General features: G+C 39.5%; 2 protein-coding genes across 2 annotated transcripts; both read right to left on the bottom strand.

Moving 5' to 3' along the window:
- Nucleotides 1–683: 683 nt before the first annotated feature.
- LOC121898331 (olfactory receptor 11A1-like) lies at nucleotides 684–1,634 on the bottom strand. Its single transcript, XM_042413326.1, has one exon. The coding sequence runs from the start codon at nucleotides 1,632–1,634 to the stop codon at nucleotides 684–686; it is 951 nt and encodes a 316-aa protein (XP_042269260.1).
- Nucleotides 1,635–8,384: 6,750 nt separating this feature from the next.
- Nucleotides 8,385–9,341, bottom strand: LOC121898766 (olfactory receptor 11A1-like). Its single transcript, XM_042414182.1, has one exon. It carries the CDS (start codon nucleotides 9,339–9,341, stop codon nucleotides 8,385–8,387), a length of 957 nt encoding a protein of 318 aa, XP_042270116.1.
- Nucleotides 9,342–15,704: the final 6,363 nt, after the last annotated feature.

The raw sequence follows: 15,704 nt of genomic DNA, 5'->3' as shown, positions 1-15,704 counted from the left end.
AATAGTTGCCATCTAATCTTCCAAAGATCTCAACTGCCCAAGCAGTCGAAATTGAAATGGTCACAATTTATAAGTATTTAGGTAATATTATTGATCAGAACTTGTCATTCAAATCACACATTTAACACCTTGTTTCCAAGCTAAAACTTAAATTAAGTTTCCTGTTTCTGGGGCAAACTGTGTCTTGATGGCTGATCAGCTGGTGACAGGGCCTGGTAGTCAGAATGGACTTCCAGGAGTCCACACAGAGATGGCAGTGGATTCACTGATGGATGGAACAGTGATGAATTCACATCATGGCATTCTCAGCCTGTACTTCCTTCATTATTTTTGGATAGTGAACTTATTTTGTTAAATAAAATGCACATCTGTAGGCATAGAATGAGTCTATAAAGCAGCTCATATTTGGTCCATTGTCACTCAGATTATACAAGTTACACACTTTCCTCACCTTTCAGAAACAGCACATTCCATATTCCTCTATATGATAATGATAAAAGCTACAAGTAATCAAGCAGTCAACATTTCCTACCGACTACATGTTTTCTTTAAGTTCATTACCAGAACATTATTTCAGTTCACTACCTTCCACACTAGCCAGATTCACATCTCTTTTTTTTAATTAATTGAACATTTTAAGACAATATATTGTGAAATATTTACTGATTCTTTTGTTAACACACCTACATAGTATCTCTATGGCAAGCCCACATTTTAGAACAGAACAGGTGTTTACATGTATTTCGTATTTTTGACATTTGCAGTCCATACATGATAGGATTCAGAAGTGGTTGTATGATCAGAAAATACAGCGACAGAATGATTCTCAGCACGCTGGAAACACTGCTCATATCAAATCTACTCTGAAGTATTTCAAACAAACATCCAAAAGAAAAGTTAAGGAGGGAAGCAAGGTGAGGTGTGCAGGTACTGACGGCTTTCTGTCTGGTCTGTTCAGAACCAGAAAAACAAACTTTAAGAATTTTCATATAAGAGAAAAGGATTGGAAACAGAGGGACTATGACGGTAAGAACAACACCAAAAAGTCCATAAATGTTATTCACTTTGGTTTCAGAACACGCCAGTTTAACAACTAGGTAGTTATTGCAATACAAACTGTTTATGATGTTTCCACAAAGTGGCAAACGGATGTTTAAGGATAAAGTAATAAGAAATTTCACAAACGAGTACAACCATATCACAGTAATAAAGATTAATGCCTTGTTAGACGTCATACGTGTGTTATATTGTAGAGGACAACAGATAGCAAGATATCTGTCATAAGACATGATGGCTAAGTTGAAAAATTCCACATTTGCATACGTATACAAACAGAAAATCTGCAGGAAGCAGAAAGAAGCAGAAACAGTGTGAATGTCAGAGAGGATCTGAACCAGAAGGAATGGAAACAACCCTGTACTACCATACAGTTCATTTACAAACAAGCTGCACAGAAAAAGGTACATAGGTTCATGTAAGCTTCTGTTCATACAGATAACCACAATGAGTGATGTGTTGGCAGTAATGATAACAGTGTATAACATCGCAGTTAACATGAAGTACAAGTATCTTAAAGTGCCAATGTGTATATACGTGCTGAAAATGAAGTAAGATAAAGTTGAATTTACCGTCATTCTTGTTTTAGGCGACAAACCAGTTTGCAATTCATAATAAAGTGTGATTCTCATTCTGTAACACAAAACAAATAATTTGTTTTGTTCAAAGACATTGTTCTGAAAATCACTGACATTATTTTCATATTTGCCGAGCTTCACACTGACAACAATGCTTCACTTTTAAAAATTTCAAACATATACGTTAAATAAATTCACAAGCAGCATGAACTCACAATCAAGTTAGTCTGCACCTTCACTGAATGTACAGATTTCTTAAATGACACCTTAATATTATTATTACAATTATTACACACAGTTTACCACATGTGACCTTGTGTTGCAGACTGCTGCAGTAACTAACGTGAGACTGCTGCTTTATGTGTCTTCATGACAGGAGAATCTCAACAGACCATTCCCACCTCATTCATGTCAAGTCCAGCAGGGAATCAACGCTCCCACAGTTCTGTCTGCACACTCTCCAAAGTTAAGAAAATTTGTAATTTTTTTGTGGATGACAGTTAAAGTAATTTCAAAGAGTTACAAAAGGATTGATAAATGGATGAATAAATAGAAATGGAAATAATTTCTTTAGAATAATTGAGTGTTTTTCCGTCTAGTAATAAATACATTTAAATGATATGGTTGATGTTGAAACACTGAAAGACGTTACAGTGGCAGTTAAAGTTGAAGTGCTGGAAGGAGTTTATGTTTCAGTTGTGAAAGTATCAGCTGAAGTTAAATTGCACATGCAAGTGTAGTCACAAAAATGAAGTGCAATAACAGTTGAGATATAACGTTTAAGAGTAGGCTTAAAACTTTCCTTTTGGATAAAGCTTATAGTAAGGGCCGACCAGGCTCGCCTTTGACCAGCCTTTAATTATGCTGCTATAGGCCTAGACTGCCGGGGGACTTCCTATGATGCACTGAGCTCCTCTCTCCTCTTCCTCCTCTCCTTCTGTATGTATTCATTTACCATTACTGCATGTTAGTAACTTGACTTCTTCCCTGAAGTTCTTGGTGCTTTCTCATCCGCAGGAAACCCCATGGACCGCGCTGACTGGGTTGTCCTCCTGCTGTTACTGCTGTTTGTTGTTGCTAGTCATGTATCTATTGTTATTGTTGTTGTTGTTGTTGTTGTTGTTGGTGTTGTAGTTGTTCTGCTTCAATTTGTAGCTCTTCCTCATCCTCAGGCTTCATCTCCTGTGGTGTCCCCCAAGGTTCTATACTTGGTGCAATCCTGCTCTCCATCTATATGCTTCCATTAGGTCATATTATTCAAAAACACAACCTTTCTTTTCACTGTTATGCAGATGACACACAGATCTACGTCCCCTAGAACCAAATAACTGCAACAAACTCATTGACCTGAATAACAGTCATCAACACATTAAATCCTGGATGGCTGCAAACTTTCTCCAACTCAATGAGAATAAATCTAAAATTTTATTATTTGGATCACAACAATTAACTGACATTATTTCTTGGAGTCATATTTGACTCAGCACTCGAGTTTGACAAATAAATCAATCAGGTTGTTCTGTACCACTGATCTGGAGAAAGTCATCCATGCCTTCATATCGTCCCGCCTTGATTGCTGTAACTCTTTGTATTTTGGTATCACTCAGTCTTCTTTATCCCGTCTCCAGTTAATTCAGAATGAAAGAGTTTCAACAAGGTCAAAAAAAGGGACCACATCACCCCCATCTTCGCTTCCCTGCACTGGTTAAGTATAGAATTGACTTCAAAATTGTGCTGTGTGCTTACAAAGGGTTAAATGGTCTTGTACCTTCTTATATAATAGAACTCCCATCCCTATATCACACTGCCAGAGGCCTGAGATCTTCTGACCAAAGACGTCTGTCTGTCCAGAGATCCAGGACTAGAGCAGAGCTGTGCCAAACTTAACCAACTCAAGTATTTCCGCTGAAGTCTTTGTATGTCTGTGTTGTCTCTGTGTGCCTTGTGTGACCATGTGCCTTGTTATTAGGATTAATATTACTATTATTGTTATTTTCTTCATTCTGTTTTTATTTTTACTTTTCTCTTTGCCTATATTGTGTTTTGGTCTTCTTTCTTTTGTTTTTGCTTTCCTCTGTGTGCTGTAAAGTACTTTGGATCAACTGTGTTGTTTGTAAAGTGCTTTATAAATAAAGTTGAGTTGAGTTGAGATAGAGAGTGGCGGGTCTCTGGAGCTCTACCAAGAACAGGCTGTTTTGTGTCTGCTCAATGACCCTCTCCTCTGATTGGCTGAATGTTTTCTGAGTGGCCAACCACAGATAATGGATTTTAGCCTAACCAACCTGTAGTTATGTAAAACCAGGCTTCTGGATAAAACTCACTGCAATGGCTACTGAGAATAATGTTATTCAACCTTTGGATGGCTGTGCAATGACAAATTTGCTTCCTGACATCCAATAACTGTGAGCATTTCCTCCGCTGTCTGCCTCTCCTCTGCTCCGTCCAAGTAAAGGGTCACTGTTCGTCAGCCTTCTTATTGATTCTACAGTCTCTGAACTCTTCTGGAGGGATGAACATCATTCTTCATAAAGATATTCCCTTATGTGGTGTTGTGATGATGGTGGTGGAGAGCGCTGTCTAAGTCCTAAATCTCTCATAGGTGTTCAGCTGGGTTGAGATCTGGTGACTGTGAAGGTCATAACATATGATTCACATCATTTAATGCTCATCAAACCATTCAGTGACCCCTCGTGTCCTGTGAATGGGGGCATTGTCATCCTGGAAGTGACCACTCCCATCAGGATAGAAATGTTTCATCATAGGATAAAGCTGATCACTCACAGCTACTTTGTATTGATTAGCAGTGACCCTCCCTCTAAGGGGACAAGTGGACCCAAATCACGCCAGCAAAATGCCCCCCATAGCATAACAGAGCCCCCAGACCCCCTCACTGTAGGGGTCCAGCATTCAGACCTGGACCGGTTTTTCCTTTCATTCGTCACTCATCTGTAGCTGTAAGCTAGTAGCACTGAACATCACTTTGCCCCAGAGAGGGTCTTTTTAATCTGATATCTGTGCTGGATGCACTGCTGTCAGGTCACATGACCTCCTCAAACATGTGAGAAATGTACAACAGGCGGTGTGAACCAATCAGGACCCAGACTTTTGACTTGTGCTTAGTATAGCAGTAGAAGCAACAGGAAGCTGGAGCGTCGTGGCAGCTGAAAGGTTACAGAGCCTGGTTCCACTCTGCCTGGGGACCCTTGTTGCATGTCATATATCAACTGATAAAATATTATAGATTAAACTACTCAGCAGTACATGTGGTTGTTAAAATCATAATATTAAAACTAACATTATACTGTTGCTGTTAATTTCATCATTCACTCAAAAATGAAATGCAACAAGTCAAACTGTTGACAAACTTCAGTATCTGTCCATCCTGAGGAGTCTGAAGGGAGGTCATTATGGTCCTCAGCCCTCTGTGGACCAGTGAAACCAGTGCTGAGGTCTGCCCAGGCTGATTGGTCTCACCGGTTCACAGCTCTGACTGTAATTTGATTCAAAGGGAATTAGTGGAAACTGTGGCTAATGTGAAGCTGACTCACGGACAAACATGTTGACATGATGAAATGACCTTTGACCTGAGGGACTTGGTACAGTGATCTAACTTTCCCCAACACCAGCAGCCTCTGAGGGGTTTACATCAACTTCATCTGAGAATAAACTCAGTTTGTGTAGAAGTTTTCATGAGTGTCGTTTTAGATGTTTTGTTATGAATTGAAGGACTTGACTGTAAGTAAAATCAAATCAAAGTCAGAGGGACCTGGAAACAGGCAGGTTTACTGTTCCTAACTCTACGACATTTTATTACGAAAAGAGATGATCAAACCTACACTGCAGTTCCATATTAAACATGAACTCCATTAGGATATACTATATTATAATGTATAAACACGTTGACATAATTTCACTTCTACCACTGTGATGAGTGTTGCTTTCTTAATCATACAACCTGAACAGTTTATTAAACACCCACTTGGTATTCCTTAAAGACCACTTTGACTTCCTCCAGCATCTCTTGAGTCTGTTTTTTAACTTCTTAAGCCTCTTTAGTTCCACCTGGAACCTTTGCAAGTACAACCATATCAGGAAGGACCCCTAGAACCCCTTCAAAGACTGCAAGGAACACATCATGGACCCATGTAGAACCTTTTGTTGTCAAGACCCATGTATTCTCCACACCACAAGCATCACTTCCATTAAAACTGGAACTTTTTTCAGGACCCCATAAATAATTCTTAGAATCTTCTTTGCATCAACCCCGAGAAACTTCTCATGTTCTGTCAAAGGACTTTTAGGACCTCCTCAAAGGCCTCTACAACCTTTTCAAAAACTCCTGAAACCTCCTTAAAGACTCTGAACCAAAGCCTGATATATCTTAATCAACAAATCCTCCAAATTTTTACACAGTTGTTCATGTCACCTCGGCAGATAGACTCTATAGTATTGGCTTATCTGGGCATGCTGTAAGTTGATTTTCAAATCACTTGTCAGCAAGAACACAATGTGTCCAGTTTGCTGGTTCTTCCTCTTCCTTCCTCCCTGTATCAAAGGGTGTGCCTCAGGGGTCCATACTGGGACCACTGCTGTTCTCCATATATGTAAATAATCGTTGTGGTAATTTATCAAATGCTGCATTCCATTTTTATGCAGATGGTACATTTATTTATTGCTCATCTCCTTCAGTGGGACAAACCCTTGAATTCCTGCAGTCTGCCTTTGATGTTGTTCAGTCCCATTTAACACAACTTGAGTTGGTGTTAAATAGAGACAAATCCAAATTCATGCTATTTTTAAATGGCAAATAGTTGCCATCTAATCTTCCAAAGATCTCAACTGCCCAAGCAGTCAAAATTAGAATGGTCACAACTTATAAGTATTTAGGTAATATTATTGATCAGAACTTGTCATTCAAATCACACATTTAACACCTTGTTTCCAAGCTAAAACTTGAGGTAAGTTTCCTGTTTCTCCCTCCAGACAAGGAAACACTTGATTTCGGCAACTTTTTTACCTTTACTGGATTATGGCAATCTGCTCTATATGAATGAACCTGAGCAGTGCCTAAAGAAGTTGGATACTGTATACTGCTTTACGTTTTATTACTGCCTATCTTGTACACCACTGTACTTTGTATGCTGCTGCCAAGTGTCCATCTCTGTATCACAGACTTTCAAATTGGTTGGCTTTTATGTATAAATCTCTCCTTGGGCTGGTTCTTCCCTATCAGTGTACATACATGTGTAAAAACCAAAGATCAGTATAGCTGCACTCTCAAAATATTCTACAGATGTTGGTCCCCAGAGTTAGAAAAGGATCATGTAAAAAAGCCTTTAAATTTGCTGCCACTTCTTCCTGGAATAATGTACAGAAGGGCCTGAAATTGTCAGAACTGATTATTGTTGGGGAATTTAAGTCAATTTTAAATGATTGAGGAAATACTACTCAATGTGAGTCACTTACACTGAAATCGTTTTTGAAAATTTCAATTTGTGAGTGACTCTAAGTTCTTACACCCAAAAAAGACTCATGAACCAGCAAAAACTACAAGTCCACTGATGCAGTTTGTACACAGCGTAATCACATTAGCTGTTCTCCACCCAGTTCCATGATCATACATTTATACATCATGCAGCAGGAATATTATGAGCCTAAACATAGCTATAAGTATAACAACCAAAGGAAAACACAGTGCCTATAAGTCTTTGTTTAGAACAGAAATGGCTGTAAATGCCTGGTATAATTTCCGGTTAACTTTATATAACCTTGTGGCAGCTTTCTTAGGGGAAAATGATGAGAAATCAACACTGAATGATGTAATATTGAACATGTTGGCAGCTATGACAGACAAAAGTAGCCTCAATATCGACTGCAGCAAGGAGGACATGAATCTGTCCTCTCTGGCAACGCTTACACCAAGGTTATACTGCATATCCCTCACGTACAAGCTCATTATTAATTTAATATCTAATACTAACCATTTTAGTTTATGGAGATGGGTTTCAGTGCTTTATGGTCTCGTAGTAGGCACTAAGGATAACCTATTGACTCGATTCTGGGCAAACAAACATGTTACAGAATCGGTTCAATGACAGAGTCACCAAAAATCTTATAATAAATCAGCAGAACTCCAGAAAAAAATAAACTGTTCTTGAACGCAGTTCTTTTGTCCTCACGGACATGGAATTTAGCAAACACACTGATAACTGAGAGTGTTCATAAGACCACATCTGGTATTACATTTCAGTCAAAGGCACATAAATGGATGCACTATCTATAGCAAATGGTTACTAGCATGCTTTCAGTGCTCTTCCTACACAAACACAGTGCTCCATACCTGCAATGTTAATTGACTTACATGAGGAGTCAGCACTTTATTTGATGTGTTTCAGCAGGGGTTGCAACTATTAGTACTACCACTACTGATGATGTAACAACAGTCTTTCTATAGCTGATAAAAGAAGAAAAAAGGCAGCAATACTTAGGGAAGTCTTTTATTTTATAGAGTAAGATTAGAGACTTCTCTTTTAAACAGGGAGGCATTCACTAAGAGATGAAATTTAAGAAATCTACTTTGTGACTGAAAGAATCAAACCAACTGTAATTTAGAAATGTATTTTTGAAACATGTTATGTTCTTGTTTACATATAATAAACAGTATTATTTTTGTCAAAGAATCCATCTTTTCAAAATGTTCATGTTATTGAGAGTATAAAAGTATATCAGATAACTTTTAACATTAGTAGCTTACATTTTACTGAAGACAAGACTTTTACATAATGTACGTATTTTAGACATTTTCAATCCATACAGTACAGGGTTGAAGAGCGGTTGGCAAGTGAGGAAGTATAATGATAAAACAATGCGCAACATATTGGGTACACTGCTCATATCAAATCTGCTCTGCATTATTTCAAAGAAACAACCACAAGAGAAGTTGAGCAGGGAAATAAGGTGAGGTGTGCAGGTACTGACAGCTTTCTGTCTGGTCTGTTTAGAACCATAAAAACAGACTTTAAGAATCCTTATGTATGTGTAAAGAATTAAAGTTACAACACCAACAATTAGGAAAATTGTGTAAATAATTCCATAAATGTTATTGACGGTGGTGTCATAGCATGCCAGTTTGACCACAGAGTAGTTGTCACAGTACACTTTGTTGATGATGTTTCCACACAGCTGTAAAGGAGCACTCAAAGATATCATGACAGCAACTTCAATAAATGGGAATAACCATGTTATAGCAATAAGCATGGCAACCTTTTTAGACGTCATACGTGTGTTATATTGCAGAGGAAAACAGATAGCAAGGTATCTGTCATAAGACATGATGGCTAAGTTACAAAACTGCACATTTGCATAAGAATACACAAAGAAAATCTGCAGGAAACAAAAGGAAGCAGAAACATTGTGAATGTCAGAGAGGATCTGAACCAGAAGGAATGGAAACAACCCTGTACTACCATACAGTTCATTTACAAACAGGCTGCACAGAAAAAGGTACAGAGGTTCATGTAAGCTTCTGTTCATACAGATAACCACAATGAGCAAAACATTGGCACAAACAGTTAAAATATACAAAGAAATGAGAATCACAAAAAATAAATATTTTAAGTGACCGCTGTCAATGTAGGCATTTAATGTGAAGTATGAAAATTGAGTCGAGTTTATCATGATCCTCCGCTTGGCTTGCAGAACAATCATAACACTTTTTGTGAGTTTAACTAAATGCACCAATCATGTTACATTTCATAAAATATTTCACTAATCTAAACTAAGCAACACATAGCTGAAAAATAAACATATAAGCAATATTCAATTTTCTTCCTTTGTAGAAATTCGTTTTAAAGAAGGAGCAATTATGACAAATGAATTAGACTCACCACTCTCTTATGTTAAAGTCAATATAATGCTCACATGAGAAACTAAACAACGCAGTTCATGACATTGTGTAAGTCAGACTGTGCATCTTAACTGAGCTGAAACTCTGCTTCTGCCTCTTTATAACCTCTCAAACAGAAGACGCCCACAGCAGCAGACTGACCTCATTATCACAGGAACCACTGGTTGATACTGAGTTCTAACTGATGTCATGAAAAAAACACATTTTCGAAGAATACTCAGATTGTAATTTTGAGAGGACAGCTCAATAAAAAAGGGGTAAACTTGCTTTATTGACTTTGTTGCCACATGACCTATTGGTATTGGGGAATATGAATTTAATATACAATCGTATGTTTTATGACAAAGAAGTTGAACGTTAGTTAGACTTGAGTTTTTCTGTTCCAGTCGTTGTCCAGCTTTGGGCATCACCTGAAAAATGGGTAAAGGGTATGGAGGACCACAAGTGTCAGAGACTTTATTGCCATTTGAACAGGCATAGGCTAAATGCACTTTGGAATTCTTGCACGGTTCACTCAGTCAAGTAAAAAAAAGAAAAAAAACAATTTTTACAATTAATTTTTCAAAAATTAAGTTAAAGAGAGAGAGAGAGAAAATGAAAAGAGAGTAGCAGGGTATGACAGATATTACATTATTTACAACAGTTATTTGCAGAACTCCAACAATTATTCACAGGGAGGAATTGCACATTAAGAAAAAACATATTACACCTGTGTAGCGGCATGTTATACTAGGATATAAATAAGGGTTTTGGATAAATAAAATAAGTAAAGTGTTTTTGTGCCATTGTAGGTAATTCACAGTCCAGGGAGTGAGTGTGTGTGTGTGTGCCCAAATCCCCCCCCCCATCAATCTACACTCATAACCCCATAATGGCAAAGCAAAAACAAATTTTTGCAAAGTAATTAAAAAGAAAAAAACTGAAATATCACATTGACATAATTCAATTAAATTTTATTTATATCCCAATTGAGGTTATCTCAGGACTCTTCTCACATAGAGCAGGTCTAGACCGTACTCTTTAATTTACAGAGACCCAACATTCCTCCCTGAGCAGCACTTGGTGACAGCGGTAAGGAAAAACTCCCCTTTAATGGGAAGAAACCTCAAGCAGAACCGGACTCTAGGTGGACATCATCTGCCTTGACTGGTTGGGGTGAGAGAGAAAGAAGGAGGGAGAGAGACAGAGAGGCAGAATAACAACAATAATAACAATAACAATAATAGTAATAGAGATGTGAAGAAGTCGAGTTAGTAACATGCATTAATGGTAAATGAATACATACAGATGGAGAGGAGGAGGAGGAGAGAGGAGCTCAGTGCATCATGGGAAGTCCCCCAGCAGTCTAGGCCTATAGCAGCATAACTAAGGGCTGATCCAAGGCGAGCCTGGTCGGCCCTAACTATAAGCTTTATCAAAAAGGAAAGTTTGAAGCCTACTCTTAAACATAGAGAGGGTGTCTGCACCCCGGACCCAATCTGGAAAATGGTTTTGTCTCCCATTCTACTTTTGGAGACTGTAGGAACCACCAGTAAGCTGCATACTGGGAGCGCAGTGTTCTAGTGGGATAATATGGTACCATGAGCTCTTCAAGATATGATGGTGCCTGACCATTAAAGGCTTTGTAGGTAGTAGTAGGAGTAGAAGGATTTTAAATTCTATTCTGGATTTTACAGGAAGCCAATGCAGCGAACCTAAAATGGGAGAAATGTGATCTCTTTTTCTAGTTTTTGTCAGTACACGCGCAGCTGCATTCTGGACCAGCTGGAGAGTCTTAAGAGACTTGTTAGAGCAGCCTGAGGATGTGCCTGATTTTTGCGATATTACGTAAGTGAAAAAAGGCAGTCCTTGAAATTTGATTTATGTGGGAGTTAAAGGACATATCCTGATCAAAGATAACTCCCAGATTGCTTACGGTGGTGCTGGAGGCCAGGGTAATGCCATCCAGAGTAGCTATATCATTAGATAATGAGTTTCTAAGGTGTTTAGGGCCAAGCACAATAACTTCAGTTTTGTCTGAGTTTAGTAGCAGAAAATTGCAGGTCATCCAGGTCTTTATGTCCTTAAGGCATGTTTGGAGATAAGTTAACTAATTGGTTTCATCTGGCTTCCAGAAGGACAACCATCACTCTGGTCTGTCTGATGACACCAAGATTGAACTGTTTGGCCTTAATTCTAAGTGTCATGTCCGGAGGAAACCAGGCTCCGCCCATCACCTGCTCAATACCATCCCAATGCTGAAGCATGTTGGTGGCAGCATCATGCTGAGGGGGTGTTTCCAGCAGCAGGGACTGGGGGACTGGTCAGGGTTGAGGGAAAGCTGAACAGTGCAAACTACAGAGATATCCTTAATAAAAACCTGGTCCAGAGAGCTTAAGACCTCAGACTGAGCCAAAGGCTCTCCTTCAAACAGGACAATGACCATCAGCACACAGCCAAGACAACACAGGAGTGGCTTAGAGACAACTCTGTGAATGTCCTTGCAGCCCAGCTCATCTTGAGTGGTCTTGAGCTCCTCACAGTAACTAATGACCTCCTCCTGGATGCTGACTCAGTTAACTGCTCAATCCTCTTGTTCTTAGACTAACTGTAGTGCAGCCTTTGACACAGCAGACTACTCCCTCCTCGTTCGCTGGTTAAAATAAGTAATTGACTGTGACCTTGAGCCATTTACTTATATATGTAATAAATCCTTTCAAACAGGTATTTTTCCCAATAACATGAAAGTGGCTAAGGTGACTCCAATCTATAAAAATGGTGACAAAGATATTATATCAAACTATAGACCTGTGTCTTTGCTACCTCAATTTTCTAAAATACTCGAAAAACTATTTGTAAATAGATTTGATGACTTTATTGAGAAATATGAGTTACTGAGTGACCATCAATATGGGTTTAGGAGCAAGCAATCCACATCTTTGGCAGCGATGGATTTTGTAGAAAATATAGCAACAGCAGTAGATAAGAAACAATACACTCTAGGTGTATTTATTGATTTACGTAAAGCATTTGACACAATAGATCATTCCTTACTTCTGCAGAAATAGGAATGCTATGGTATAAGAATTGTCACACAACATTGGTTAAGAAGTTATTTAACTAATAGGTTTCAATATGTAAAACTTAAGAATACTGAATCTCAGTTTAGAAGAGTGGCCTGTGGTGTTCCACAAGGTTCAGTATCAGTGGCGTTTTCTCCCAGAAGCCAAGGGAAGCCAGGCTTCCCCTGTTTTTCCAGACTGCAGTTGTCATTTCAATAAAAACACTTTATTTAACAGTTTCGGTAATTCTTCTGTGCTGTTGCTGTCATTGCTTTCCCATTTCTCATTGAGTATTTTACAATGAGTGAAACAGCGCCCCTCTAAATGTTAGGTGGTGAATGTGTGGTGAAACATTATATTGCACATCTACTGTAGACTAATGTCATGTCCGTGAGGAGGCCAGATTGACATTGGCATCCCTTGGTGAAAAAAAAAAAGAAGGATTAACCAATCAGATGAGGCTACCCTCATGCCACTGCCAAACTGTGATTAGTCGGGACTATGCCAAGGGAAGCCAGCCAACCTTTGGCTCACCAATCAAATCATAGCATGTTTTGAACTTCATGGTAACCCTGGTAACCCGGTAACCATTTCATATCACTGTTAGCAAAATTAGCAAGTGTCGTTATGGAGGGTGGAGATTTGGAGTTTTTAGTAAAAAACAATTTTACTAAACTACCACTACAGCAGCAACTCAAAATTAAATCTGACGGCAGGCCAACGCCCAAACTAGAACCGCGTGTGGAGAGGAAAAAAAGAGGGATTCGGACATTCAATGAGGAAAATTATGTTCGCAACGAGTGGCTAGCTGGTAGCGCTAAACTTCAGCAGCTATTTTGCTGGCCGTGTCTTTTTTTCGACAAGGATTCGTGCTCACTGAATAATCCATGGGCCACTACAGGATTCGTGGACCTTGCCAACCTGTCACGGGCAGTTGAGAGGCACGGTAAATCAAAAAGTCACATAGATTGTGCTGTGAAATTCAAGCTTTTTGGGCGTCAGGATTGACGAGGCTCTGGACTTGGCAAGAACCATCAGCACAAAGAAGCACAATGAACAGGTGAAGAAGAACCGGGATTTTCTGATGAGACTCATTGTTGCAGCCTTGTACCTTGCACGCCAAGAACAAGCATTCAGGGGACACAATGAGGCCACTGGCAGCTCAAACGGGCAATTTTGTGGAGCTGGTACGTACATTTGCGGAGTTTGACACTACACTTTCAGAGCACTTGGGATCGTCAGCAGTCTTCAGCGGCATGTCAAACACCATACAGAATGACATCATTGAAAGCATAGCTCCTGTTATCCAGGATGAGAATGATAAGGAAATAAACATGTCTCTTTTCATTGCTATAGAAGTGGATCACAAGTGCCAACTGACTGTCATCATCAGATATGTTAATGAGAAAGGCAGTGTGTGTGAACGTTTTCTCGGCTTTTTTGATGTCAGCTCAGATAGAGATGCACAAGCTATAACATCAGTGGTGATGAGAGCCGTCGGGAACTACAGTCCCACAAATAAACTCATTTGTCAGACTTATGACGGAGCAAGCTGCATGAGTGGACAACACGGTGGAGTGCAGGCTTTAGTGAAATCCCACTGCCCCAATGCGTTGTTCATCCACAGTTATGCTCATAAGTTAAATTTGGTTTAAGCACAAGGCACAAATAACATTCAAGCAGCCAAACTGTTTTTTGCCAGTATTGATGCCTTTCACAGTTTTTTCTCACGTTCATGTAAGAGATCAGTGTTACTGTGTGAAGTTGACCGAGCTGTGCGTGTACCAGGGGGTTCTGCTGTGAGGTGGAATTTCAAAAGCCGTGCAGTAACTCTTTGGTCAAAAAAAGGGACCACATCACCCCCATCTTCGCGTCCCTGCACTGGTTAAGTATAGAATTGACTTTGAAATCGTGCTTTGTGCTTACAAACGGTTATATGGTCTCGCCCCTCCTTATATAACAGAACTCATGTCCCTATATCACACTGCCAGAGGCCTGAGATCTTCTGACCAAAGACTTCTGTCTCTCCAGAGAAGTGTTATGGGCAAAGAGCTTTCACTATGGCCACCTCAAGACTAAGGAGTTCTCTCCCTCCACCATATGATTCTCCCCCTCAGTAGAGATTTCCAAGAGACGTTACTTGTTAGCCTTCAGCTGTGCCAAACTTAACCAACTCGTATTTCTGTATTTTTGTCTGTGTTGTCTCTGTGTGCCTTGTGTGACCATGTGCCTTTATTATTAGTATTAATATCACTATTATTGTTATTTTCTTCACTCTGTTTTCATTTTCACTTTTCTCTTTGCCTATATTGTGTTTTGGTCTTCTTTCCTTTGTTTTTGCTTGATCAGCAGTGACACTTCCCTCTAAGGGGACAAGTGGACCCAAACCATGCCAGCAAAATGCCCCCCACAGCATAACAGAGCCCCCAGACCCCCTCACTGTAGGGGTCCAGCATTCAGACCAGGACCATTTTTTCCTTTCATTTGTAGTTGTAAGCTAGTAGCACTGCGCATCTGACAAACTGCAGTATCTGTCCATCCTGAGGAGTCTGAGGGGAGGTCATTATGGTCCTCAGCCCTCTGTGGACCAGTGAAACCAGTGCTGAGGTCTGCCCAGGCTGATTGGTCTCACTGGTTCACAGCTCTGACTGTAATTTGCTTCAAAGGGAATTAGTGGAAACTGTGGCTAATGTGAAGCTGCCTCACGGACAAACATGTTGACATGATGAAATGACCTTTGACCTGAGGAACTTGGTACAGTGATCTAACTTTCCCCAACACCTGCAGCCTCTGAGGGGTTTACATCAACTTCATCTGAGAATAAACTCAGTTTGTGTAGAAGTTTTCATGAGTGTCGTTTTAGATGTTTTGTTATGAATTGAAGGACTTGACTGTAAGTAAAATCAAATCAAAGTCAGAGGGACCTGGAAACAGGCAGGTTTACTGTTCCTAACTCTACGACATTTTATTACCAAAAGAGATGATCAAACCTACACTGCAGTTCCATATTAAACATGAATTCCATTAGGTACCAACCACTTGGTATTCCTTAAAGACCACTTTGACTTCCTCCAGCATCTCTTGAGTCTCTTTTTTAACTTCTTAAGCCTCTTTAGTTCCACC

Source organism: Thunnus maccoyii, chromosome 6 (genome assembly GCF_910596095.1).
Source record: "Thunnus maccoyii chromosome 6, fThuMac1.1, whole genome shotgun sequence".
Classification (NCBI taxonomy): Eukaryota; Metazoa; Chordata; class Actinopteri; order Scombriformes; family Scombridae; genus Thunnus; species Thunnus maccoyii.
This window is presented reverse-complemented; position numbering and strand designations above follow the sequence as displayed.